Source organism: Solanum dulcamara, chromosome 1 (genome assembly GCF_947179165.1).
Source record: "Solanum dulcamara chromosome 1, daSolDulc1.2, whole genome shotgun sequence".
NCBI classification, from domain to species: domain Eukaryota; kingdom Viridiplantae; phylum Streptophyta; class Magnoliopsida; order Solanales; family Solanaceae; genus Solanum; species Solanum dulcamara.
In genome coordinates this window covers 80,981,241-81,004,548 of record NC_077237.1, presented here as the reverse complement: position 1 = coordinate 81,004,548, position 23,308 = coordinate 80,981,241, and the positions used below count along the sequence as shown (strand labels likewise).

Below are 23,308 nucleotides of genomic sequence, written 5' to 3'. Positions count from 1 at the left end.
CTCTACAACAAGTCACTTTGCGATGTAGTAGTCTGACTTGATCTTCAGATCGACAGTCTCAATTCCGTGGAGAACTTGGGAGAAAATGAAATTTGTATCACATTGCTGCCTCTACAGTTAATATCTACCTGTACAGTCTGTAAGTGTATTTTCATCTTCCACCTTTTTTTCTATACAATTAAAACTACATAATCTTAGTATTTGAGACAAAAACAACATCAATTGAAAATCTTACGTAACTAATTGCCTGGTTGGCCAAACTCATCTGTTTATTATGAAAAGTTCTTTTTGTTAGAAGTGTTTTCCCAAAAAATACCTTTGCAGAGTAGTTCAGCTAATCAATTTCAAAGCACTTTTTCGAATATTAGAGCAGTAATTTTTGTTTGGTCAAGTCCCAAAAGATGTTTGTGAAAGTGTACAAGAATCTCTACAATAACCTATGCCAGGAAACTAGCTTTCTTCTCTTTTCCTACAATAACTGCCCTTTCTTCTACCTTAGGAAATAAATGCCTAAACTTCTAAAATAAAAGAGAAAGAAAAGAGCAAAAATAGAATCAACTTTGAGTTGACTGATGTATTAAAGGCTGAGAAGTTTTTCCAAATTCTTCAGTTGGGCTCTTCACTTCCATTAGAAGTGCAACCACTTCCTTCATAGTTGGCCTTTCAGTGGGTGATGAATTCACACAGAACATAGCTATTCCAAGTGTTTGAAGCATTTCTTGCACCATTTGATCCGGTAAACTCTGTAGCTTGGAATCAAGAATTGTAGCAGCTGGTTCAAAACTTCCCATCTTCTTCTTCACCCACTCGACAATGTGTTGTCCATCACCAATCTGAGGTTCAATCGCGCTACGTCCGCTCAATATTTCCAGCAGCACCACTCCATAACTGTAGACATCGCTCTTTTCCGTTATATTCACTGTGTATCCATATTCTGCAACCATTGAGGTAAAAGTTTGTGTCAAAATCTATGAAGCATAACTTGTTTAGTTTATCCTTGACTATAGATCATGACGTTGTGACTCTCATTTTGATATGATTACACAATTCAGCATGATATGGTCACATAATTCAACATGGTATTAGAGCAGGCATAGGTCCTAGGTTAAAGTCTCAGCTACACCCATTATCAGAAGAGTTTTCATGTGCTTGGCAAGAATTAGAGCCGGCTGTGTTGAAGATATAATTAAGTAAAGAGGAGGGTATCATCTCTAACGCCTTAATCTTTTAGAAGAGACGATCACACAATTCAACACAAGCATCAAAAGCATCTTATGTTTTGTTGAAGAAAAGATAAAGATTGGCATATAAAAGGTGCACAACATTTAGGTTCATATGAGAAATAAAAGTTGAAAGATACTTGCCTGGAGCTATATAGCCATAAGAGCCTGCTACTCTGGACATAGCTTGATGATAATTTGGAGAATTCATCAGCTTTGCAAGTCCAAAATCTGCTAAATAAGCCTCGAATTTGGAGTCGAGGAGTATGTTGTTGCACTTGACATCTCTATGAAGAATTGCTGGCACACAGTCATGGTGAAGATAAGCAAGGCCTTGAGCTGATCCAACTGCAATCTTGTACCTGATTTCCCAGTCCAAGTTTTTGTTACTTTGCAAGAGCTGTTGAAGATTTCCATTTGAAATGTAGTTGTAGAGAAGAAGCTTAACACTCTTGTTTGAACAATATCCGAGGAGCTTCACTATGTTTCGATGCCTAATGTGACCGAGAATTTGAATTTCAGCAGTGAAAGAATCTACTGGTTCCTCATCTTTCTTTGTTTTCCAGAGCTTCTTCACTGCAATCAACTCGCCATTTGGCATTTCTGCTCTATAAACAACTCCCGAACAGCCTTTCCCAATAATGTTTTCATCTTTCAAGCAATCCAAGATGTTATCAATGGTGCAATTAAGTTTCTGGAAAGGGATGAAAGTCCACGGATAGGAAAAATCTTCTGCCCCTATTGCAGAGGCAGACATACCAGGTGATTTCTCAAATTCATATCTATGCTTCCTTGTCACAAGATACCACGTTGCCACAACTGTTATGGCTACAGAAGTCACAATCACTGCAACCAAAGCTATGGTTTTTGCAGACTTCAATCCGTTCCTTCTAGTTATATGAGCAGAACAAGTGAAACCATCAATTGATTCACAAAGAAGTGAATTGTCAAGAAAAGAGTTTGATGTTAGAGTTCTAAAGGAGGGTGTTACAGGAATAGGCCCTGAGAAATTATTATACGATACATTTAGAGTAGCGAGACTGGTCAAGAGGCTTAGAGTTGTGATCCTTCCACTCAACATATTATGAGAAATATCAAGAGATTGCAACTGTGTCAATCTAGATAATGTCTCAGGGAGTTCGCCTGTGAAACGGTTTGAGCTTAAATCTAAATTGATTGTTAAGCTTGTCATGTAACCAATCTCAGGTGAAATTGCACCAGATAAACTATTAGAGCTCAAATCAAGTAGAGTTAACTTCTGCAAGTTGCTAAATGACTTTGGAATTGGACCAGTAAGCAGATTATTGCTTAGAATAAGTTTGTTCAAGTAACTGAGATTACCAAAACTCCAAGGAATCTCACCAGTGAAGCTGTTCTTGCTGAGATCAAGCTGCTCTAAATTCACGAGCTCTCCCAACGATGATGGTATTTCCCCAGTTAGGTAATTGCTATGCACATCCAACAGCTCAAGAACCGTAATGTTGGCAATTTCAGAAGGCAATTCACCAGAGAAATGGTTCATGTATAAATCAAGAAACACAAGATTCTGCAGCTGTCCTATCTCCTCAGGTATTTGTCCAGAAAACTGGTTTTCGCCAAGCCTCAACCTGACCAGAGACTGGCATTTTGCCACACTCGGAGACAATCTTCCCATTAACGAATTCCCAAGAAGCAACAATCTACTCAGCTTCTTCAAACTGAATATCTCTTCAGGTATTGAACCAGTGAGATTGTTCCTTGAGAGGTCAAGTGAATACAGTTCAGTACAGTTTCCGAAAGCAGCTGGGATAGTTCCTGAAACAGAATTCCCCCACAACAAGAAAATCTGCAAGTACTTCAATTCACCGACTTGCTCGGGAATCGTGCCTGTTAATTGGTTCTTATCCAACTGAAGAGCTGTTAAGCTGCTACAATTACTCAACTGCATTGGAAAAGCACCACTAAATGCATTATCAGATAAGTGAAGCTGTTCAAGAACCTCTAGCTTCCCCAAATCACCCGGAATTTCGCCAGACAAGTCATTTGCAGAGACATCAAGAACCACAAGGGATGAACAATTCGAAAGCTCAGCCGGGACAGGGCCAGTAAGCGAATTTCCCCATAAAAGCAAGCTAGTAATCTTTTGTAACTTACCCAACTGATGAGGGATTGGACCAGTGAGCTTATTCATGTGCAAATACAAGTTCCTGAGCTCTGAACACATCCCAAGTTCAGGTGGTATTGAACCAAAGACTTCAGTGTCATATACTGCCAGAGTTTGTAGACTGATTAAATTACCAAATGTATGTGGAATAACCCCTGAAAGTCCAGTGGCCGCAACACCAAACGTCGTTAGATTGGTGAGCATTCCTAGCTCTGCAGGTATTTCACCACTTAACTCTGGATTTCCTCCAATCCTAAACTGTTGGAGTGACACCAAGGAGCCTAAATCTTTTGGTATCGACCCGTTAAGGAGATTATCTTGGAGACAGAGGATTTCTAGAGAAGAAAGATTGGCCAGTTGATATGGGATCCTACCACTCAATTTGTTTGAATTCAAGAACAAGAATTGAAGTGAGGTAAGTCCACCAAGTTCTGAAGGAACAGGTCCTGAAAGAGAATTAGTAGAAAGATCAAGAAGCCTAAGATGTTTAAATAAACCAAAAGATGAAGATATTGAGCCTGAGATATTTGTAGAAGAAAGATTGAGAAGCTGAAGGGATGAAAGGGAAAACAGTTCAAAGGGTAAATAAGTGAGATTAAGGAATACATTTGGAAGAGAAACAGAAATAACCCTCTGTTTAGGAGAACAAGAAATGCCTTGCCAAGAACATGGAGTTGAAGTTGAAGCATTCCAAGAAGAAAGTACAAAAGATGATGATGATGATGATTTAGCAAAAGGGTCAGTTGTTTTGAGAAGAGAGAGCAAAGCTTTTCCATCAGATGACAGAGAGTTCACTCTTCTTGGACTCAAACAACTTACCAAGAAGAAGAATATAATGAAAAAATATGACAAAGTTGTCATCTTCTCTCAAATTTTTGAGCCTTTGAAGTGGACTGACGGTGAAAAATCAAGAAGTGGGATTTTTGCAGTAGTAGTGACGCACACAAAAATGTTGGTCAAAATTATGGAAGCTATAGTGAGAGTCTACTAATAGGAGACAACATGCATGTGATAGAGGCTAGTTTAGTGATGAAAGTGCTTAAAATTCACACAATCTCTTTTCGAAAAATATTTTCGTTTAGATTTCAATTTGTTTTTTTGATTTTGACTTGATATGAAATTTAAGAAATTAAAAAAGATTTTTGAATTTTATGGTGTTATCAAATTAAAGATACGTACATAAAAAAATATTAAAATGTCATTTAATCTTATGGTCTGAAAATTTGAAATGTCACCTGAAAAATTGAAATTAAAAAATTATCAAAAAGAAAAGAGAGATTTTTTTTTTAAATCAGAGGGAGCATCATGCATGTGAAGTAAAAAGTTGTGTTATCTTTATGGAACATTAACTTGATATTGAAAAGAGAGTTGTTATTTAAATTTTCTGGAACTAGTGCTTGTGTTGAACATGGTGGCACAAAATTAAACCAAATAGCTTGTATCAGGTAAACCTTCTTATTTTCAAGATTATAAACTCCATATTTTAAAAAGGTTTACATGTAAAGATCCTTTGAATAACCTTATTCTATAAAAGATTATTTACATTGATTTGTATATAATGTATATTATATAACCTAGTCACTTTTTGAAATTCATGCTAATCCACTTATAATTTTGTAAATAAGATAAGTTGCATGATATAATAGGTCAAAGTGACATGATTGTGTAAAAATTATTTATACCATTGATATATATAATTTTAACTCTTAAGTATATTGTATATACGTTATTCGCTTTTTAAATTTTGTACCTAATCAAATACAATCTCATAAAATAAATAAAACGAAGGGAGTAATTATTTTATTGGCTGCTCACAAAATTACCCTTATATAAGGAAATGACATATTTGGCAATATGAAAAGACATTTTTCAAATAATAGAATCCCTAGGGAAGGGAAGAAAGAGTGGAGTGATACAGCAGCGAGCCAGCTTAGGAGACTGTGAAACACAAAAAGAAAGAGGATTGGATTAAGCGGCCAATTATGATTAAACAATAAAATCTTTTTATATCTTTTGTCTGTTACAATAGAGTGTTATTATAGAGAACATATAATATAATCCAACCGGTTAATTTGTGTAAAACTTGATTATTTATAGTAAATGTTATTAAAAAGAATGATTGTTCACTATTAAAAAAAAATTATTTTCACTGAAATTTCTCATTAAAAAATGTTCAATGATTATTTCCATTGATATTTTGATTGAATCGATGAGAAAAGAAAAAATAATAATATTTTCATATGAAAAAATTAGAGAGCTTCCCAATATTTTTGTGAGAATGTGTCATCCACCATGCATTTTTTCAATTCGATTCGGTAAAAAATGAGTGAAAAAATTATGTTCTATAGCATAAATTTCTCATTGATTCGTGGTGAGAAAAATCCTTCTTTCTAGTAGTGGTTATAGAAAAGTTTGTCTCATTTTTCCTCCTTGGATGTGTTTGGTATGGAGGAATTTTTTTCAACTTCTTTCGTGTTTGGTTAGTCACAATGTTTTGGAAACTATTTTTTCTAAAAAAAAATAAATTCCTTAAAAAATGAGGAAAATGATTTTCTGAAAAACAAGTTTTATGCGTGACATTCCAAGTTTATTGTCTTTCTCCCCCTCCCCCCACCCCCACCCCAACGCTCCCAATCTCCACCCCTCAACCAACCCATCTCTTCTGTTGGGTTTGAAAGAATCAGTGCGTCATGCGGAAGTTTACAACTACAAATCATGTTGGCGATAAATCAGACGACAAATAAAATTATAATAAAAAAAACATAATATTTTTATATGATTTGACCAATTGGCTTACATATGAAAACTAATATAAAAGAAAAATATTAAAATTGTCGATAGAAACCTCCCCACAAACAAAACTCTCTAAACGAGTACACTGTAGATCATATTATGTTCTGGTATGAGAAAGAAGTCTTCAATTTATAGAGTTCCAAACTTTTCCTCCAAGGAAAAATAATCGAATATAAAAGATAATTATATTATTTTTTTACTAAAAGTAAAAATAATTATGGTAGTGTTTTGACTTTCCATTAAGGAAAAAGTAAGACTCAGATATGGTAATAAAATCATGGCAAAACTTTAACAAATCTCCCTTTTTGGGTGGATTTTCTTAACAAAATTTGATCCTTGTTCTTCACATACATGATATCTTCGTTTTTCACAGTCTTCATCGCTGCTGTTGTCATGGTTAAAAATAAGGTTTAAAATATATGAGATAAAAATGGTTTTAAAATATATATATTTTTTAAATTGCAGCAACATGAATATTGAAAATATGGTTAAAACTTTTTCTCCACATGTAGTTGGACAAAAATCTTCATTATCATCAAATTAGTTGCAAATTGATTTGAAACCTTCTTGTACCTTTCAACCTCGCTCGTTCAACCATTGGATCATTAAACCATAAGCTCTAATATCACTTATTGGGTTTGAAAGAATTAAAGCGTCGGCACGCAGAAGCTTACAATTGCAAATCATGTTGGCGATTAATCAGACGACAAATAAAACTATAATAAAAAAAACATAATATTATTATATGGTTTAGCCAATTAGCATACATATGAGAACTAATATAAAAGAAAAATATTACATTTGTTGAGAGAAATCTCCCCTAAACAAAACTCTCTAAATGACTATATTGTGGATCATATTGTGTTCTGGTATGAGAAGAGGAGTGTTCAATTTATAGAGTTCGAAATTTTTCCTCTAAGGAAAAATAACCGAATATGGAAGAGAATTATATTTTTCTTTCATGAAAAGTAAAAATAATTATGGTAATGCTTTGATTTTACTTCGAGGAAAAAGTAAAAGTCACATAAAATCACGATTAAACCCTAACACTTTCCACTCCCAAATCCCTATTTTCCACCCCATAAAATTTTGTTAGATTACATATAAAGTTCTTGTGATAATATTCTTCTACTTACCAAACACAATAAGAAACCTATTTATTTTCCAACAAAACATTTTCGTTCCACCAATCACAACCTTAAAATCTCATTCAAATACATAATTTGTTTTATAAAACTGCTTGATCTCCAACGTCAATACTCACTTAATTATTTTTCTCCACTTTTACTTGTTCATTATATTAAAAATAAAATTTTAATATAGAAAATTAAGATATAATTTATCACGTATAGTACTTTTTATATAGTTTTTACATTTAATTTAACTTTAAAAAATTAGTCAAATTGACTCTAAAAAAACATAACATAACAAGTAAAAAGAAATTGAGAGAATTTTCCTTAAAGCACAGACGAAGCCAAAATTCAAGAAAGAGCGTGATTTTAGAGGACACCTAATTGAAGCAGCTAGTTTTTTTTTTTTACTTCTTATCTTACGGGGTAAAGTTAAAAATATGATGGTAACTTTCTTTTGTTTCTACTGCCTATGCTAGTCACTTAGCTGTGGTGAATTTTAACTTAAGTGTGATTTGGTTATCGAGAAAGAAGTAGTGGGTCTATTTTGGGAGAAGGGCTAAAGAAAAATGTTGTCACATGAAATAGTGAGAGTGAAGTAATTACTTGGAATAAATTAGGGCACAAGTAACGATTAGGGTTTATCTTTACAATGTTCAACCACACTAGGATATTCAAAATTCACTCATTTTAATTCCTAATTTCCCTAACTTTTGAGCATGGAACATTAATTTTACACGAGGATAAACTTTAATATCTTTTTTTTGACAACTAAACTTTAATGTCTTTGAACGATGCAAAATAGTCTAACTTTGGTCTCCAGCAAAAAATGGGGTCATTTATGTTTTTGCTACTCCCTCCATTCCATATTAAGTGAATTTTTGAGGGATTTTTCATTGTTCAAAATAATTGAATTGTTTAAAGTTCAAGATAGATGTTTGAAACTTTTTCCATATTTGCCCTTTCATTTATTGAAGTTTTATATTTTCTAGGAGATAAATCACACTACTTGCAAAGTTATATTTATGATTTTACAAAGGGCAATAGTGAAAAGTATTGTTCAAATTATGTCTTTAAATGTTTTTCTTATTATGTATGCATTGCCTCACAAATTCACTTAATATGGAATGAAGGGAGTATTATAATTTGGAAAAATTGTGATTGAAAAACATTACTACTCCCTCTGTTCCTATTACTTATCAAATATTTCCTAATTTGATTTCCTTTTTACTTGTCAATTTTGACAAATCAACAAAGAACAATTTTTTTCTTCCTATTATACGCTCAATTTATTAACATTGAGTTAATGTCTTTGAAATATGTAGTGCGTATATATGTTTAAAACTCTATCAATTAATAGGGGTAAAATGGTAAACTCACTATACTAATCAATGTTTTTTTAACAGGTGTGCCAAGTCAAAATTTGACAAGTAAAAAGGAACGAAGGGAGTGCTATATTATGCGAAAAGGGTATAATTTCAATTAATTACGCGAATTGGCTACAGTTTAATGAACATTGCTATTATACAAATTTGGGGGCTCATATAAAAATCTGGAAGCAAATATACAAATCTCTAAAGCAACTCTAGAAGCGAATATACAAATCTACAAATGAATATATAAATCTGGAGGCAAATATACAAATCTGGAAGCGAATACATACAATCTCTTTGAAAGCCCAATTTGTATAATGCAGCGAGATATACAAGCGGAAATTGGCATAGAAACTGAAACTATAGCTATAAAATGTAATTAAGCAAACCATAACTAAGGAGCCTAATTATATTTCAAATCTTTCATATTTTTGAAAGTTCTTATAATTTTGGCTCAAAAATTGCTCTTAATCAATAAAGACAATCGACAGGGACATGACTAAAACAAACTTTTTAACTAGAAGGGTAAATTTGGACCATTTTCTTATTATATATTAATTAGTATCTAATTTTCTGAATCAATGTTGATTTTATTAAAAGATGGCGCAATAAAAAATTTAAAAACATGATCGAAAATTTCTCTCTCGATCAATTTTATTAAGCATGAAAGCTTAAATTAAATAGCCAACTTGAAAATAAAATATTTACGAAAAATTTGCATAACAATATTCAAAATCCTAAATAGACATTCTTTTGGATTGCTTTCACGATATCTTCCAAATTGTATTCTGCTATTGTCATGGGCACAATCTTCTTGTCTTAATCGTCAACGATCATGAGTGTTTTTGAACCTTCTTGAATAATATTTCATAGCTCTTGGTCATCTCCAATTATGAAATTTTATATTCCTGATTTCCACTAACAATAATATTTTTTCATTGAATTAAGGATGGAGGCCTTTGCGGTTGATAGACCTTCTTGTAATTCTGTAGATGCAACCATCTTTCGCCTTGTTGAAAAAAACTGTTCTATTATTATCAATTATTATTCTTTGTTGTCCCTATGTGTACTGAAGAACTAGGTTCTTCAACAATTAAATAAAAAGCAACGCGGAATCAAAAGCAATAAGCACAATTAAGGGTTTTACGTAGAAAAACTCATCTTCCAAGAGTCAAAATATCATGATTTCTTTCTCTTTCTCAAATTACCACTAAATTTGAGTTTACAAGCTTAGGTTTCCACTATATCACATAAGAAGCTAACCACTATATGCACATTTCCCCCTTTACAATGAGCTTCGATTGTAGCCTAACTTTCTCACCAACTCTAGCTAATTATTGGCCCTTATTATAACTCAAAACATAACTAATATAAGTCAACTAAGAAAAGTAAAAGGTTATAGTCAATCGAACTTCTAATAACAAGGACAAATTCCTTTTCTTAGGAACACATACAAGATTCATTACTACAAAAAGGATTTATGAATGTATCTTGATAAAAGAACATGTTCTTTATTGTCGTCAGTTGATTCTTTCAATGAAAATAATACGCAGTATTAAGATCCTGCTCTTATTGTCTCTTTGTGGTGACTCTATTTTTCCTATCTTTATTAACATCGATTACACGCCTTATAGAAGAGTAGTGTCACGATCCGGTTTTTTAGGTCATGACGGTGCCTACTATACAACCCACCAGTAGACAAGCTAATCCATATCCCGAAATTGTAAGTAATAGGATGTCAAGGTAGAATACCAATCACACAACTAAAAACAAAATGAGATACAAGAACATAACTGAACGGCAGAAGCTAAACAAAATATATACAAATAAAAAGATCCCTCCCATAACGTAGAAATCACATGTACAGAGCTACTACAAAAAAGAGTACAAGTCCCAAAAGTGGACCACAGAAACAGGGTTGTCTCAAAAAATAAAAGATAGGCAAAATATATGTACAGAGGTAGATAGGTAAATCTAGAACGCTATGTGCTCACCCTCGCCTCTGATTAGGATAACTGCTGGCTCAAATCAACGCCAATAGCTAGTACTCAGACTTGTATCACAAAAATAGATGCAGAGTGTAGTATGAGTACCAAAACAACAGGTATTAATAGGCATCATAGGCTGACTGATCAAGATAAGCAAAACTAAACTGAAATGCGAGAAAGTAATCATAACCAAAGACAGGATAAAAAGGAAGTATAGGTATGTACACGAGCTTACTCAACACACAAAGAGAGAGAAACTAGCTAAGTTTGCCGGGCTTTTATAAATTTGACGGGTATGCTCATGCATAAGTCTAAAGGTAACAACTTGAACGTACTCCTATAAGCCCAACATGAGCAAAGATAGTTGAAGTAAAATGAACGGATCTGATAAATTTCCAACATTGCCACCAATTTTCCATACTTGAACCGAACCATCCCGAAGGCCTGAAGCCTTAACTCAAGCTGAGACTAGATAAAGACTTGAACCGATGATTCATCAGAGAATTAGGAACCCGAACTGAGATTTAAAAGCAACTAAAGACTTGAACCCCGGTGATAGATAGGTATGGATTTAAAACCACGTGTAAAAGGGACCACAGACTTAAACCGGATAACAAATGATTGTGGGTTTGAACCACATGTAAGAAAGACCACACACTTGAACTGAGTAATAGTATCTAAGAAGTCGAACCAAAGCAAATAAGGAGTGACATACTTGAATCGAGGCTATATAAAGGTGGTGGGCTCGAACCACAGCAAAGTGAGGAGCGACGGACTTAAACCGAGGCAATAATACCAAGACAAGGGCTTAAACCCCGCTCGATGGAGTGAATTGGGGACTTAAACCATGAACAGATACGAGTCAGTCAAAATCACTCATGGGGAGTACCCTCAAACCGAATGCCATTAATGAATCACTACAACCGAAATATATCTAGCCAGAACCGTTGAAAAAACTTCTAAAACCAAGAACCAAGCGATTCAAAACTGTAGAAGAATAGGACATTATGGAGGTAAGGTTCCCAAGCTGTGTTACTGCCTAGCTAAAACTCAGACTATCAGAATCAAGTCTTCTATATCAGTCTATAAGGAGCTAAGTTGTCCGTAACGACATCAGAGAAGTTCTAAGGCCCAACGACACCAAAATCTCGCAAGTCAAGTCTAAACCTAGACTAAGGCCAAACATGCTTCCAAATATATAACCCAAAGGTACAACATACACCAAAAAGAGGGATAACCACATCAACACAGTCCAATAATTTTTCGAAAATAATGCCTAAGACATGAGTTCTAGGAATTTAGCATGCTCGACGCCCAAACTTCTCCAAGCTCATACAATTCAGTATACAAGTGCCTAAACATGCTCAGTCTAAAGAGGAGGAAAACTATAGCCTATTTGTAGGTCGACCATGCGCACTCCAACTCACGTAATTAGAGTTTTTCCCTTTCAAATGACCTCCGAATGCTGCCACACTATCAATAATAGAATCACAACATTAATACGGTTGTTGTGACACTAAAATTATCGAATTCGAAGTTGGGCCAATTTCAGAGTCAAAAATCGAGAACTATGGGACCCGCTCCCTAACTCACAAAATTAACCTCAAAAATAGGTTTCAATTACTACCCCTAGTTCATATTCCAAAAAGAAACACAATTCACGCACTACCTCAGCTACAATCCAGGCATGCATCAAAATTGGCATTCTAACTCAAGAACACTAACTCGCAAGTAAAAAGGGAAATTTACCTCAAGATAAAACTCAAATCTCAATTTGGATCACACTAATAAAATCTCTTCAAAATATCACGCAAAATAGCCATTTAAATCGCCCAAATTGCCTCTAAAATAGTGGAGAAATCGTGCTTCAAATTTCTAAGAACAATGATGGAAATTTGGACTTAAATGGGCCTCAGGTATCGCAAAAGCGAACCCGTTGGTTGCTTAAGTAACCACCTCAAAGAGGTGGGCATCACATTAGTGACACCAGGTCGCTTAAGCGACCAGTCACTTTAGCGACACCCGCCCAAGAGGGTTGGCCGCTTTAGCGACCCGGAGTCAGTTTAGCGACGTCATTAGACCCAGCTAGTGCAAAAGTGAACTTTGCATGCCAATTTTGATGGGGTGCTCGGAATTCTTTCGACACCCCATGCGAGCAAATGAGATATCCTACCCTACCAAATTCAATATTCTGAACTTAATGGCTCATTTGAAATTTCTATACGAGGTTATTTTAGTGACACTGGGTCTCTTAAGCGACCAGTCACTTTAGCGACACCCGCCTAAGAGGGTTGGCCGCTTTAGCGACCTCCTGACTACTTTAGCGACCAAGAGTCACTTTAGCGAAGGCACCAGACCCAGCTAGAGCAAAAGTGAACTTAGCATGCCAATTTCTTTCACGGGGTACTCGAGATTCATTCGACACCCCGTGCGAGCAAACGAGAGTTACTACCCTACCAAATTTGACATTTCAAACTCAATGGCGCATTTAAAATTCTTATACAAGGTTATTTTAACAAAAAAAAGGTCTCATACCTAAATGTTATTTTGAGCCAAATTCTATAATGAGCCTCGAAATTAGATTGAAAGTCTCAAAAAGTGAACAAAGGGTCGTTCTAGACCAAACTAGACATTTCAAAACAAACTGCGCTATCAGAATTTTCATCCAAGCACATTTTCCAAGAATATTGATAACGTCAACCATGGGGAAAATTTTAAAGGCAAAAGTGTCAAATAACCCCAAACCGTAACGATTGCCTCGATACTCATGCCGACCATGCTACTAACCTAATTTGATCATTTTTATTTCGATTTTGATAGGTGCGCCTGATATGACATTTTCACTAGGTCTAGGTTCAAGGACAATACAGATTATGAATCTTCTATACAAAATACTGATATGGATCAAAAAAGGGTGTTTGAATAGAATCTACGATGATAAGTCTCCATAATATTAGGCATTGCGGGTCCACCAGGGGATTGGTTCGATTGGAGCTCTCAACTATTAGTGGCAAGCTCATCTATTGCTGCTTTCGAATCGACTGAGTATGAATGCATGTTGATGCTTTATTACACTGTATTTTATGAGATTACTCATAGACCGAAGGTTGGTATTCCGAATTCAAGTCTTTCTCACACCGCCGAAATTAATAGCCCGCAAGAAATAGAAAAGAGAAAGCCAGAGCTGATGGAACCGTCAAAATTCTGTTCTGAGGTCCTTTTTTGAAGTTATGATTGAAGTCAACTTTTCAAGTTACAAAAGCTCCAAAATAAGGGAAACGGGCCTAAAACCCAAATGAACGACCAAACGACCAACAGTTAGTGCTAGCAAGTCATAAATGACTTAGGGTCACTATAGAAATGCTCTAAACGATAAAATGAATGCTTTATTTCTAAAATGACCTGGAGGGTCATTACAAGTAGTTATATAGTTGCTTTTTGTTCTCCCAATTCAATAAGAATTAGAAAAAAAATCTAAGATTTCAATCCTAATTTGACTTAGTTCTCTTTTACGCGTTTGACTACTGTTTCCTCTATTTTCCAAAGCTTCTTCTTGAGTGAAGTATGATAGTGTTTTCATATTTTTCTTGATCCCTATTTCATTTGTCCTAACCCTAAGGAATCCTTTTACACACTTAAAATCTGCCTTGGCTTGACCAACAACCTTCTCATGTCCACTCATGTAGGGTTGCTTAGTAGATGGATTGGGTGGATAATTATACTTAATGATTAGGCTATATACTAATTTGTTAGCCAATTAATAAGATATCGATTGATTTTGTATTAGATTGGTAATTACTGGATGGTTAAAGGGTTGTGTATTGACTCAATCATTTCATGTTTTTTTTCACTTTCATTCACCAATATATTGATCTCACATCAAACAAAACAATTTTTCTAGCTCTACTTAAGCTAGTAATATTGTAGTTGTAAATTACAATGAGAAACACATGAAAACCTAAATTTTGAGGGTGCATGAATATAAAATTTACATAGATATACTATATCAAGAAAATATTTACCATTTCTAACAATATTTTTTTTCACTAGACACTTATAGTACATTTATAATACAATTTTTATATAAATTAGCAAAATAAGTTATAAAGCACATATAATACAAATTTTGTACACTTTAATACACTTATAATATATTGTGTCAATTTCTTACCAAATAGACATAATATATTTTAAAACATCTATAATACATTTATATTGCATGCATAATTTACTTTTAATACATATCAAATTTATCATAGTATTGCTATAAATGGTAATAAATAAAAACTATCGCTAAAATCTGTAATTATTTATGAAAAAGTGTTCACCCAAATAACTTTTCCTTATTTTAACAAATATTTACAAGTAAAACTTCATATTCATGACTAAAATATATTTCAAATATATGTTTTTATAAATAAGAAGTGAAGACTCATGCATTATGATCAAAACTTGCTAGCTAGTAGACCAGTAAAAAATCCAACTCACAAATATGTATCAAGTCAAATAAGGAGATGCAAAATATTAAATGGGGTTTTAGGGTTAATAATATGTACTCTATATACCAAGGGATAAAAATATAAGTAGATAACTCTTAATGGGTTAACAGTTTATCCAATAAGAAATTTGAGTAATTTGCCCCCTAAACCAATTGTCACAACCTGATTCCTCAGGTCATGATGACACCTATTATTACCCATCAGTAGGTAAGCCAACCCGTAAATTCAGAACTCCAAGTAATGGGTTTGAGGGAAGAAACTAAACAAGAGTGGAGAATTATAAAAATAAGCAAAAAGAATAAACGGAACTAAACCAAAAGATGCTATAAACAACTAAATATCCCTCCATGAACTTGAAAGTCACAAGTACAGAACTGCTATAAAATAAAAGATGAGTACAAGTCCTGAAAGACGATCGAAAATATATACACAACAACTGGCTAATCTCAAAAGGCAAAAGACGGACCATCCATACTGAAGGAGACATAAATGATCCAAAAATGTCAAGTGCTCACCCTAATCTCCGAAGCTGACTACAACAGGCTCAATCTATCCACGATGGTAGCTGGTGCTCGGTCCTACATCACAAAAATAGATGCAGAGTGTAGTATGAGTACCAAGACAACAGTTATCTAGTAGGCATCATAGGCCGATTGAGAAGAAAAGGTAAAAATAATATGAAAAAGAGGAATAAGCCTAAATAGGAATCAACTTAAACATCTAAAGTGAAAATAGTTCTATCTACTAGAACTACAACTAACTATACCCAACTGGGCCCCTATAAGCCCAACAGGGAAACTCATACGCAAGTTAAATAAATCCAAACGAACCCCCATAAGCCCACCGAGTATACAGAATAGCTACAACTACCAAAGCTGGGAACTAAGAATCTGCGATGTCAGGAACCGAAGAACTATATCATTTCCAAACCTAGAATCTCCAAAAGTCAACGAACAAGGGGTGACTTAGGGGTCGAGGCCGGGACTGGGGCCTAGATGCTCTCCCAAATGTCCAATATGGATAAGGCCGGGACTGGGTACCGGATGCTTTCTATAATACATCGATGCGGTTGAGCCCGGGACTGGTACTCGAATGCTCGCCGTAACACATTGATATGATCGAGGCCAAGACTAGGTACCCTTATGCTCGTCATACTAGCAAGCCAACAAACATCGGGGTTGGGTACCCGAATGCTTTCTGATAATTCAGAACGAAGGCTAGGACTAGGTACCTGGATGCTCGCAGATAATTTATCCTGTGGTGCCAAATATTTTTCTTTCCAACTAGACAACAACAATATAGAGAATCTCCTCCCTAAGGCGCTAACTGATATGCTGCCAAAACTTGACCCAGAACCAAAACCAAATGGTCACGAAATCTAGTATTGTCGATGTATCTCAAAGTAATGATTATATCGAGTTATGGATGAGGGTGTTATTAAGAGAAAGGGTATCGCCTAGCTAAGGCGAACTACCAGGAACTAGCCCGCTACACTATTCTACAAGGATCTAAGTCCGCCAGAGCGACGCGGGGTAACTAAAGTAGGTTTACAACCTATACTAAAGCAAATATACTCCACAATGTCAACAATATGCTCGTTCAACTTTCCTAACAATACCGACGAATAACGACAAGATACACATGCTTCCAGATACCCGAAAACCCGATAAGAAGCCTAAACATGATTTCTAACACCTAAGATATACAAATAAGCTACCCAACCCAAATTCCATCAATCTCAACATGATTTCATACATTCCGGCTCAATCTAAAAAAAGGAAAGCCGTAACCTACCTATAGGCTGAACACGCGAGCTTTAAATCACAATGCCGGAGTCTTTCCCTTTCAAGCTGTCTTAGAATGCTGCCAACTATCAAAAGTAGAGTCACAATGTTGATACCAGTTGTTTAGAAACTAGTTTCATAATTTTTGAAGAAAGACCAATTTTGGGGTCTAAAATGGAAAATGTGGGACCCACGACGGAAATTTTAGATTTGACCTCAAAAATAGGTTCTAAACATCACCCACGCTCACAAATCAACAATTAACAAAATTCAGGATGGGAAGCTACGTGGGATGAGCATGCAATCATAATTCACAAAATTCGAATAAAAGGTCAAAAATGACAGCTTCTTGATCATCTAATTTTGAAAAATTGAGATCCTTCCAACCCAAACAAATTATACTATGACGATCCTTGTAAAACCCCCACAATTTATCCTCAAAAGTCACTCAAATCGGGTTTAAATTGATCAGGTTACAACCTCCAAAATTTCAACAAAATACAACTCCGAAAATCACTAAAGCAGTATCTAGATTCAATTTCTTACTTCACACGAAGCTTCTCCTCGCATTTCAAGCTCACCACTAGATTCCCATGAATATTTCTTGAATTTGGACTTTTAGATCTTCAAATTTGAGCTTGAAATGAAGGAGAAATCGAGGTATGAAGTGAAGTTAATTTTCAAGTAAATGTTGAAATTGGTTGCTTTAATAGAGGCGAGGATGGTGCACCAGCGCACCACCAGATTTCAGCAATTACCAAATCCTTGGTTTCTATGCTCCAGACTCATCTGGAGTCGGAAAAACACAAAACGTATATATAATCTGATTGAAAATGATATTCCATACTTGATAGCGTAGTCGAAATTTCTATCAGAGATTGTTACAATCAGATGTGGGTCCCATCTTCGAATACTGAAATCCATCGAGGGTCAAAATGAACCCGCAAGTCTCGAGGACTGAACAAAAGTTCATTCTAGACTAAACTCGATGTTCCAGAGCTAACAGAACAAAGTCAACCATAGACCAAATTTCAAAGGCAAAAGCATCAAATGGCCTCAAACTCATACCGATTGCCTCAATACTCATTTAGACCATGCTACTAGCTTAACTTGGCCACCGAAGCTAATAAAACTGTCAGAATTCTGTTCTAAGGTCGTTTTCTTGAAGTTAAGACCAAAGTCAATATTTCAAGTTATAAAAGCTCCGAAATAGGGAAACAGGTCTAAAACTCAAACGAACGACCAGGCTGCTGTGCTACTAGCGCCAACAGGTCATAAATGACCCGGGGTAGCTATATGAATGCTCTAAATGATGAAACGAAAGCAATATTAGGAAAATGACTTGGAGGGTCATTACACCAATAAACCGTTAAGTATAAAATTTTAATCCATTCACCAATCGTTAATCCAATAACCCAATATCAATAAGCCAATAAGTCAATTTCATGATTGACTTATGAATCTGTTACGATTTGATTTTGAATAGCCCTGCTCATGTGAAGGACCTGGTTCCTTCACCGTATCTTCACTGCTTGTGATGAACTCTTAGTAGCAGCTCTTTGTTGTAGACATGATAATGAACTGGTGGTTCCCTTGTAGTATTTTGTTAGGAACACTACCAGTCCCTTGTTGAAACCCTGTGAATGAAGAACATGGTTCTGAGAAGTTCTAGCTAATTCTGAAATAGACATTACTTTACATGATACTTATTATGTGGTTGTACATTTTCATTTACTTTCTATGGGAGCCGTTTTTAGCAAATGAATTCATAAAAAATAGAAATAATTCTCTGAAGAAGTTACTAATAGTGAAATACACAAATACTTTTTGTAGTGACTTTAGGTCAGACTTTGTAGTTTGTCCCCTATTTAATTCTTGTTTATATTTGCATGGAGCCCCAAACCTAATTAACGGAAATAGTTCTATTTTCATCTAAGTCACTGCACTTGGATTATTAATTCTATCAGATTTAAACTTAACTTTCTAACAGAGAGAGATAATAGTAAAAGACAAAGTTAATTAATAAAGAATACACGAAGAGGACAAAAATAAATTTCTACTATCTTACAAAAGGGATAAACAAACACCTCTTCAACATGTCTGCTTGACATTTAATGTGAATTATTTTTGTTATTTCATTATTTTCATTTTTTTAATTGTAATTCAGTATAACTCACTGATTCTAAATTCATATCAAGGTTAACTTTTTTATTTCGAAGACATAATTATCCTCTGGAGACCTACAATAGAGAAGCTTGGATCCTCCTGTGTATTTGCTTCTGAGCTTCAAATTTTAACATGTACAGTCTTTTTTTCTTTTTATTACTTAATGGCCCACTTAATAGCTTTATACATTATCAATTTTTAGCTTATTATTCATCGATTTCAATTTATACTATTAACTTTTTTTTAATCAGTCTAAAAAATATCACATTTCTATATTTTTGTAATGATTTAATTTTAAAATATTCATTTTATTCATAATAAAATGATTTATAGCAACACAAATATTTATGACTTATTTTAAACCACAAATTTCAAAAATTTCTATTTTTTTAAACTTTATGCTAAATCAAACTATATCACATGGGGCTAGAACTAGGCATCTCTTCGTCGAAGTACCTACCTCAGCCGAGGGTTTTTATGAAAATTTTTATACTTTCTTCATTTTCATTTGTTTATCTTACTTTTCTTTATAGTTTGTTACATATTTGAAAATTACATAAAAAAATACTATAAATCACAATAATTAACAACTTTAAGTATTTAAAAGACAACAAAATTTGGTTGACTCACAAAATTTAATCAATGCCACATAAAATTGGATATATTATTTACAAATTACATTAAAAAATAATAAATCACAATAATTAACAACTTAAAATATTAAAAAGACATAAAAAATTATTGACTCTTGAAATTCTATATTAGCTATTTAAATGGGGACAGAGGGGTAATGTAGATTATTTAAAAAAATTAAAAATAATATAAATCACAATAATTAATAACTTAAATAAAAATTTGAATGATTCCAAATTTCATTTGTGTCACATAAATTAAAATATCAAAAATAATAATTGGCCCGTGCCAGCACGGGCGCTCCTATATCTAGTGTAGCCATAAGCCGCAATAATATTTTCAGATAATAATTATTAAAAAAATAACTCTTTTATGTTGGAGCATTATTTCAGGCATCCAATAACCATGGATTATATTATTTTATTTATTATACTTTTATCTTTATTATCTTTCTTTATTATTATTAATAGTCAATTAAAGAACTCACTAAAATGGAGGAGGTATCTTTTCCTGGGAATGTGCATTGAGCCAAGAAAATGTGACGATCTTTTGCGAGCTAACGTTATTTGTTGTCATGTTGATATATATGGAGTGAAACCTAAGTGATGATAATAATTTTTTGGGATAATTTTATTCCACATTTAATTATAGATATTAATTAGAGCCTGTTGGATTAATCGATTATAAATAGTTGATAAGTGTAAAGTATTGAATCTAATTTATAAATATTTGAATAGAAGTGTTGAAACTGTTAATAAATAATTGATATATTTGGTAAAAAACATTGATAAGATATTCTTTTGTTTAAATTACTAAAATACCTTTTTTTTGGGCAAATAATCATAAATTTAAAAGTATCCATAAAAAGGATGAATGACGAATTCATACGAGTGAAGAAGAAGTTGGGAGTTTTAACTTGGGAAATATAGTTTGAGAATAATAAAATATATACTATTAAAGATAAAATAGTAAAATAGTTAATCAGTTTAAAGTTTGACTAGTATTGACATTTTAATAGCTACAAATTCAATTTTTTTCCAATTTATTTGAAATGTTATATATCATGAGACAAATACAAGAAGGGGGACTTGACCTTACTTCCGAATACAACACAAAATACAACACAAAGGATAAACTACTAAGTATAATACATATATAGATATGGTGTTTTTTTTTCCTCTTTCTACACCATAATTTTATTGTCTTATAACTTAATTGAAATTCATTCACCAAAAACCTTCAATGGATACTTATGTATGCAATCATTCCAAGGATTATCATTATCTTGAGTTGAATCTTGAATCCATTTCCACACCAAACTCCCAATCTTAAAACCTGTCCCAAATCCAATCATCCACATCCTGTCCCCTTTTTTCACCTTACCTTTTTTAGCTTCAAAATAAGCCAACTCATAAAACACTAAGCTACTTGACGTGTTACCAAATCTGTGCAAAGTCATCCATGATGCCTCCGTCATTTCATCGCTCAATTTTAATACTCGGGCAACTTGCTGAATCACTGCCTTGCCACCTGCATGCATAGTAGCCAAAATAATAAAATTAGCTCATAAAAATAATACGCCAATTTATTAATTCAATCTATTTTAAACTTTGAAGGATGATGTACAAGAATGACATTAAATGTAATGGTCTTTGACTTTTGAACCTTACTTGACCGAGAGATAAAAGTCAAATTGACCAAGAGATAAAACTTTTGACTTCGATGGTTTGTCGATTGGATAAAGTAGAGATCAAAAGTTCAAGATTATGTCTATCTTTCAAATTATTCATGAAATTTTCTGTAATTTAGTTAGTTCATCTAAAACTTGGACTGATATATAGTTTAGATTAATCAATAAAAAATCTTGTCAATTTTTTTTAATAAGATATTTTTTTTGTTTGATATGTTATATATAGTCATAACAAAATAATTAAAGTCACATAGGTAATTAATCAAAATATAAAAAAAAATTAAAACTTTATAAGAATAGAGCAAGTCGAATTATGATTCATTTTTTCCCACCCAGTGTCGGTATCCTTTTTGGAGTTCGACTAAATACGAATTTGTGTCGGAAAGTCCTACATTGAGGAATAAAACGCTTTCTAACAAAGGCGATACCATACCTAGGGGAACACAAAGTCGAGACCTCTGATTAAGAATGAAGGAGTACTTACCACTCCGCCACAATCCTTATTGATGAATTATGATTCAGTTATTAACTCATTTCAATATAACTCATTTCAACTCAAATAATTTTTTAAATAAATTATATACATTTAAATTTTACTTAACCCGCTCATTTAACATCCGCACGTACCTGTGTGTATGCACATGTGTTCGAAAGCTGTTGTAAAATCAGGAACCACTGGCTTGAATTTTGATTGAGGTAATATTGTGGACATGATCATTGAATAAACATAATTTGTGATTTGGGTTAATGGAAGGACACGTGGAGCCAGGATTTTTATGTGTTGACGTAGGTTAACCCCTGCCACTCTTACCAAATCTTTGGTAAGTGCAATGCCAATAATACCTGTGCCACAGGAACAAAATTTGTTAATGGATCTTTCATGTGATGTTATATTATATGTTGTCTATAATAATAGTGACAAAATATCAAAACAAACGAGACTGTTATAAAGATATACCTTTATCATCTTCCTCTTGAAATGCAGCTCTATAAGAACTATCATCAGCTCCATGATGAGTTCTAAGAGAATGGACAAGTTCCATTTTTGCCCTTTTGTAAAGTTTAGGATTAGTGCTCATAATAGCAGCAGCACATCCAACACGAAAGAGACAATTTGTAACAAGCATTGAACGGTTTTCACCATTGTACCAATTCATAGTTGTGTTCTCTAAGATCACAACAAGGGCATTTTGGACTTTTCGACTTCCATGCAAAACCCTAGCTGCAAAATCAATGGAAAGTATCCCGGCGCTACATCCCATTCCACTCAAATTATACGCTTTCACGTCCGGTCTAAGATTATAACGGTTCACAATGAAAGAAGAGATCGAAGGGGAAGGCGAAAACGCTCCACATGTAACGATGACAACGTCGATGGATTGAGGTTCAATTAGGGTTTTAGCTAGAAGTTCATCGATACACGAAACTACCCCTTCTCTAGCTTCTTGATTGGCATTTTTTAGTGTAAATGCATTGCTCGTGTTTTTATTATGATCATCATCTTCAAACATGAATGGTGGTCCATAAGTTTCATCACCTAAACCTGATTTAAGGTAAATTTTATGCATGAAATCGATGGATTTTTCAACTAAATGTACATTGTTGCGAACAAATGATTCACAAACTTTAAAAGTACATTTCCTATGTGGTGGTGGTTTGTAACATGCATAGTTTAACAAGAAAACCCTATGTGGACGAGTATGATAACAGTAGTAAAGTGAAATAATTGTACATAGAGTAAATAATAGAAAAAAGTGAAGATGTGTAGTGAGGAGATGATATAGTATTTTGGCTAAAGGGGTGTAAGATATTGTAGTATGAAGGAGAATTGTGAAGAATAAAAGTGCTAAAAATGATATTTGAAGGGTATGTATAAGTGGTACCACCAT

General features: G+C 33.9%; 2 protein-coding genes across 2 annotated transcripts; both read right to left on the bottom strand.

Annotated features, from left to right (window-relative positions):
• Positions 1–383: 383 nt before the first annotated feature.
• LOC129880025 (LRR receptor-like serine/threonine-protein kinase RGI5) lies at positions 384–4,377 on the bottom strand. The gene is made up of 2 exons (XM_055953838.1): positions 1,365–4,377; positions 384–934 (listed from the first exon to the last, which is right to left on the bottom strand). Exons 1-2 carry the CDS (start codon positions 4,222–4,224, stop codon positions 555–557), a joined length of 3,240 nt encoding a protein of 1,079 aa, XP_055809813.1. The 5' UTR covers positions 4,225–4,377; the 3' UTR covers positions 384–554.
• Positions 4,378–20,951: 16,574 nt separating this feature from the next.
• LOC129894717 (3-ketoacyl-CoA synthase 17-like) lies at positions 20,952–23,308 on the bottom strand. The gene is made up of 3 exons (XM_055970374.1): positions 22,378–23,308; positions 22,047–22,262; positions 20,952–21,259 (listed from the first exon to the last, which is right to left on the bottom strand). The coding sequence occupies exons 1-3, from the start codon at positions 23,306–23,308 to the stop codon at positions 20,952–20,954; spliced, it is 1,455 nt and encodes a 484-aa protein (XP_055826349.1).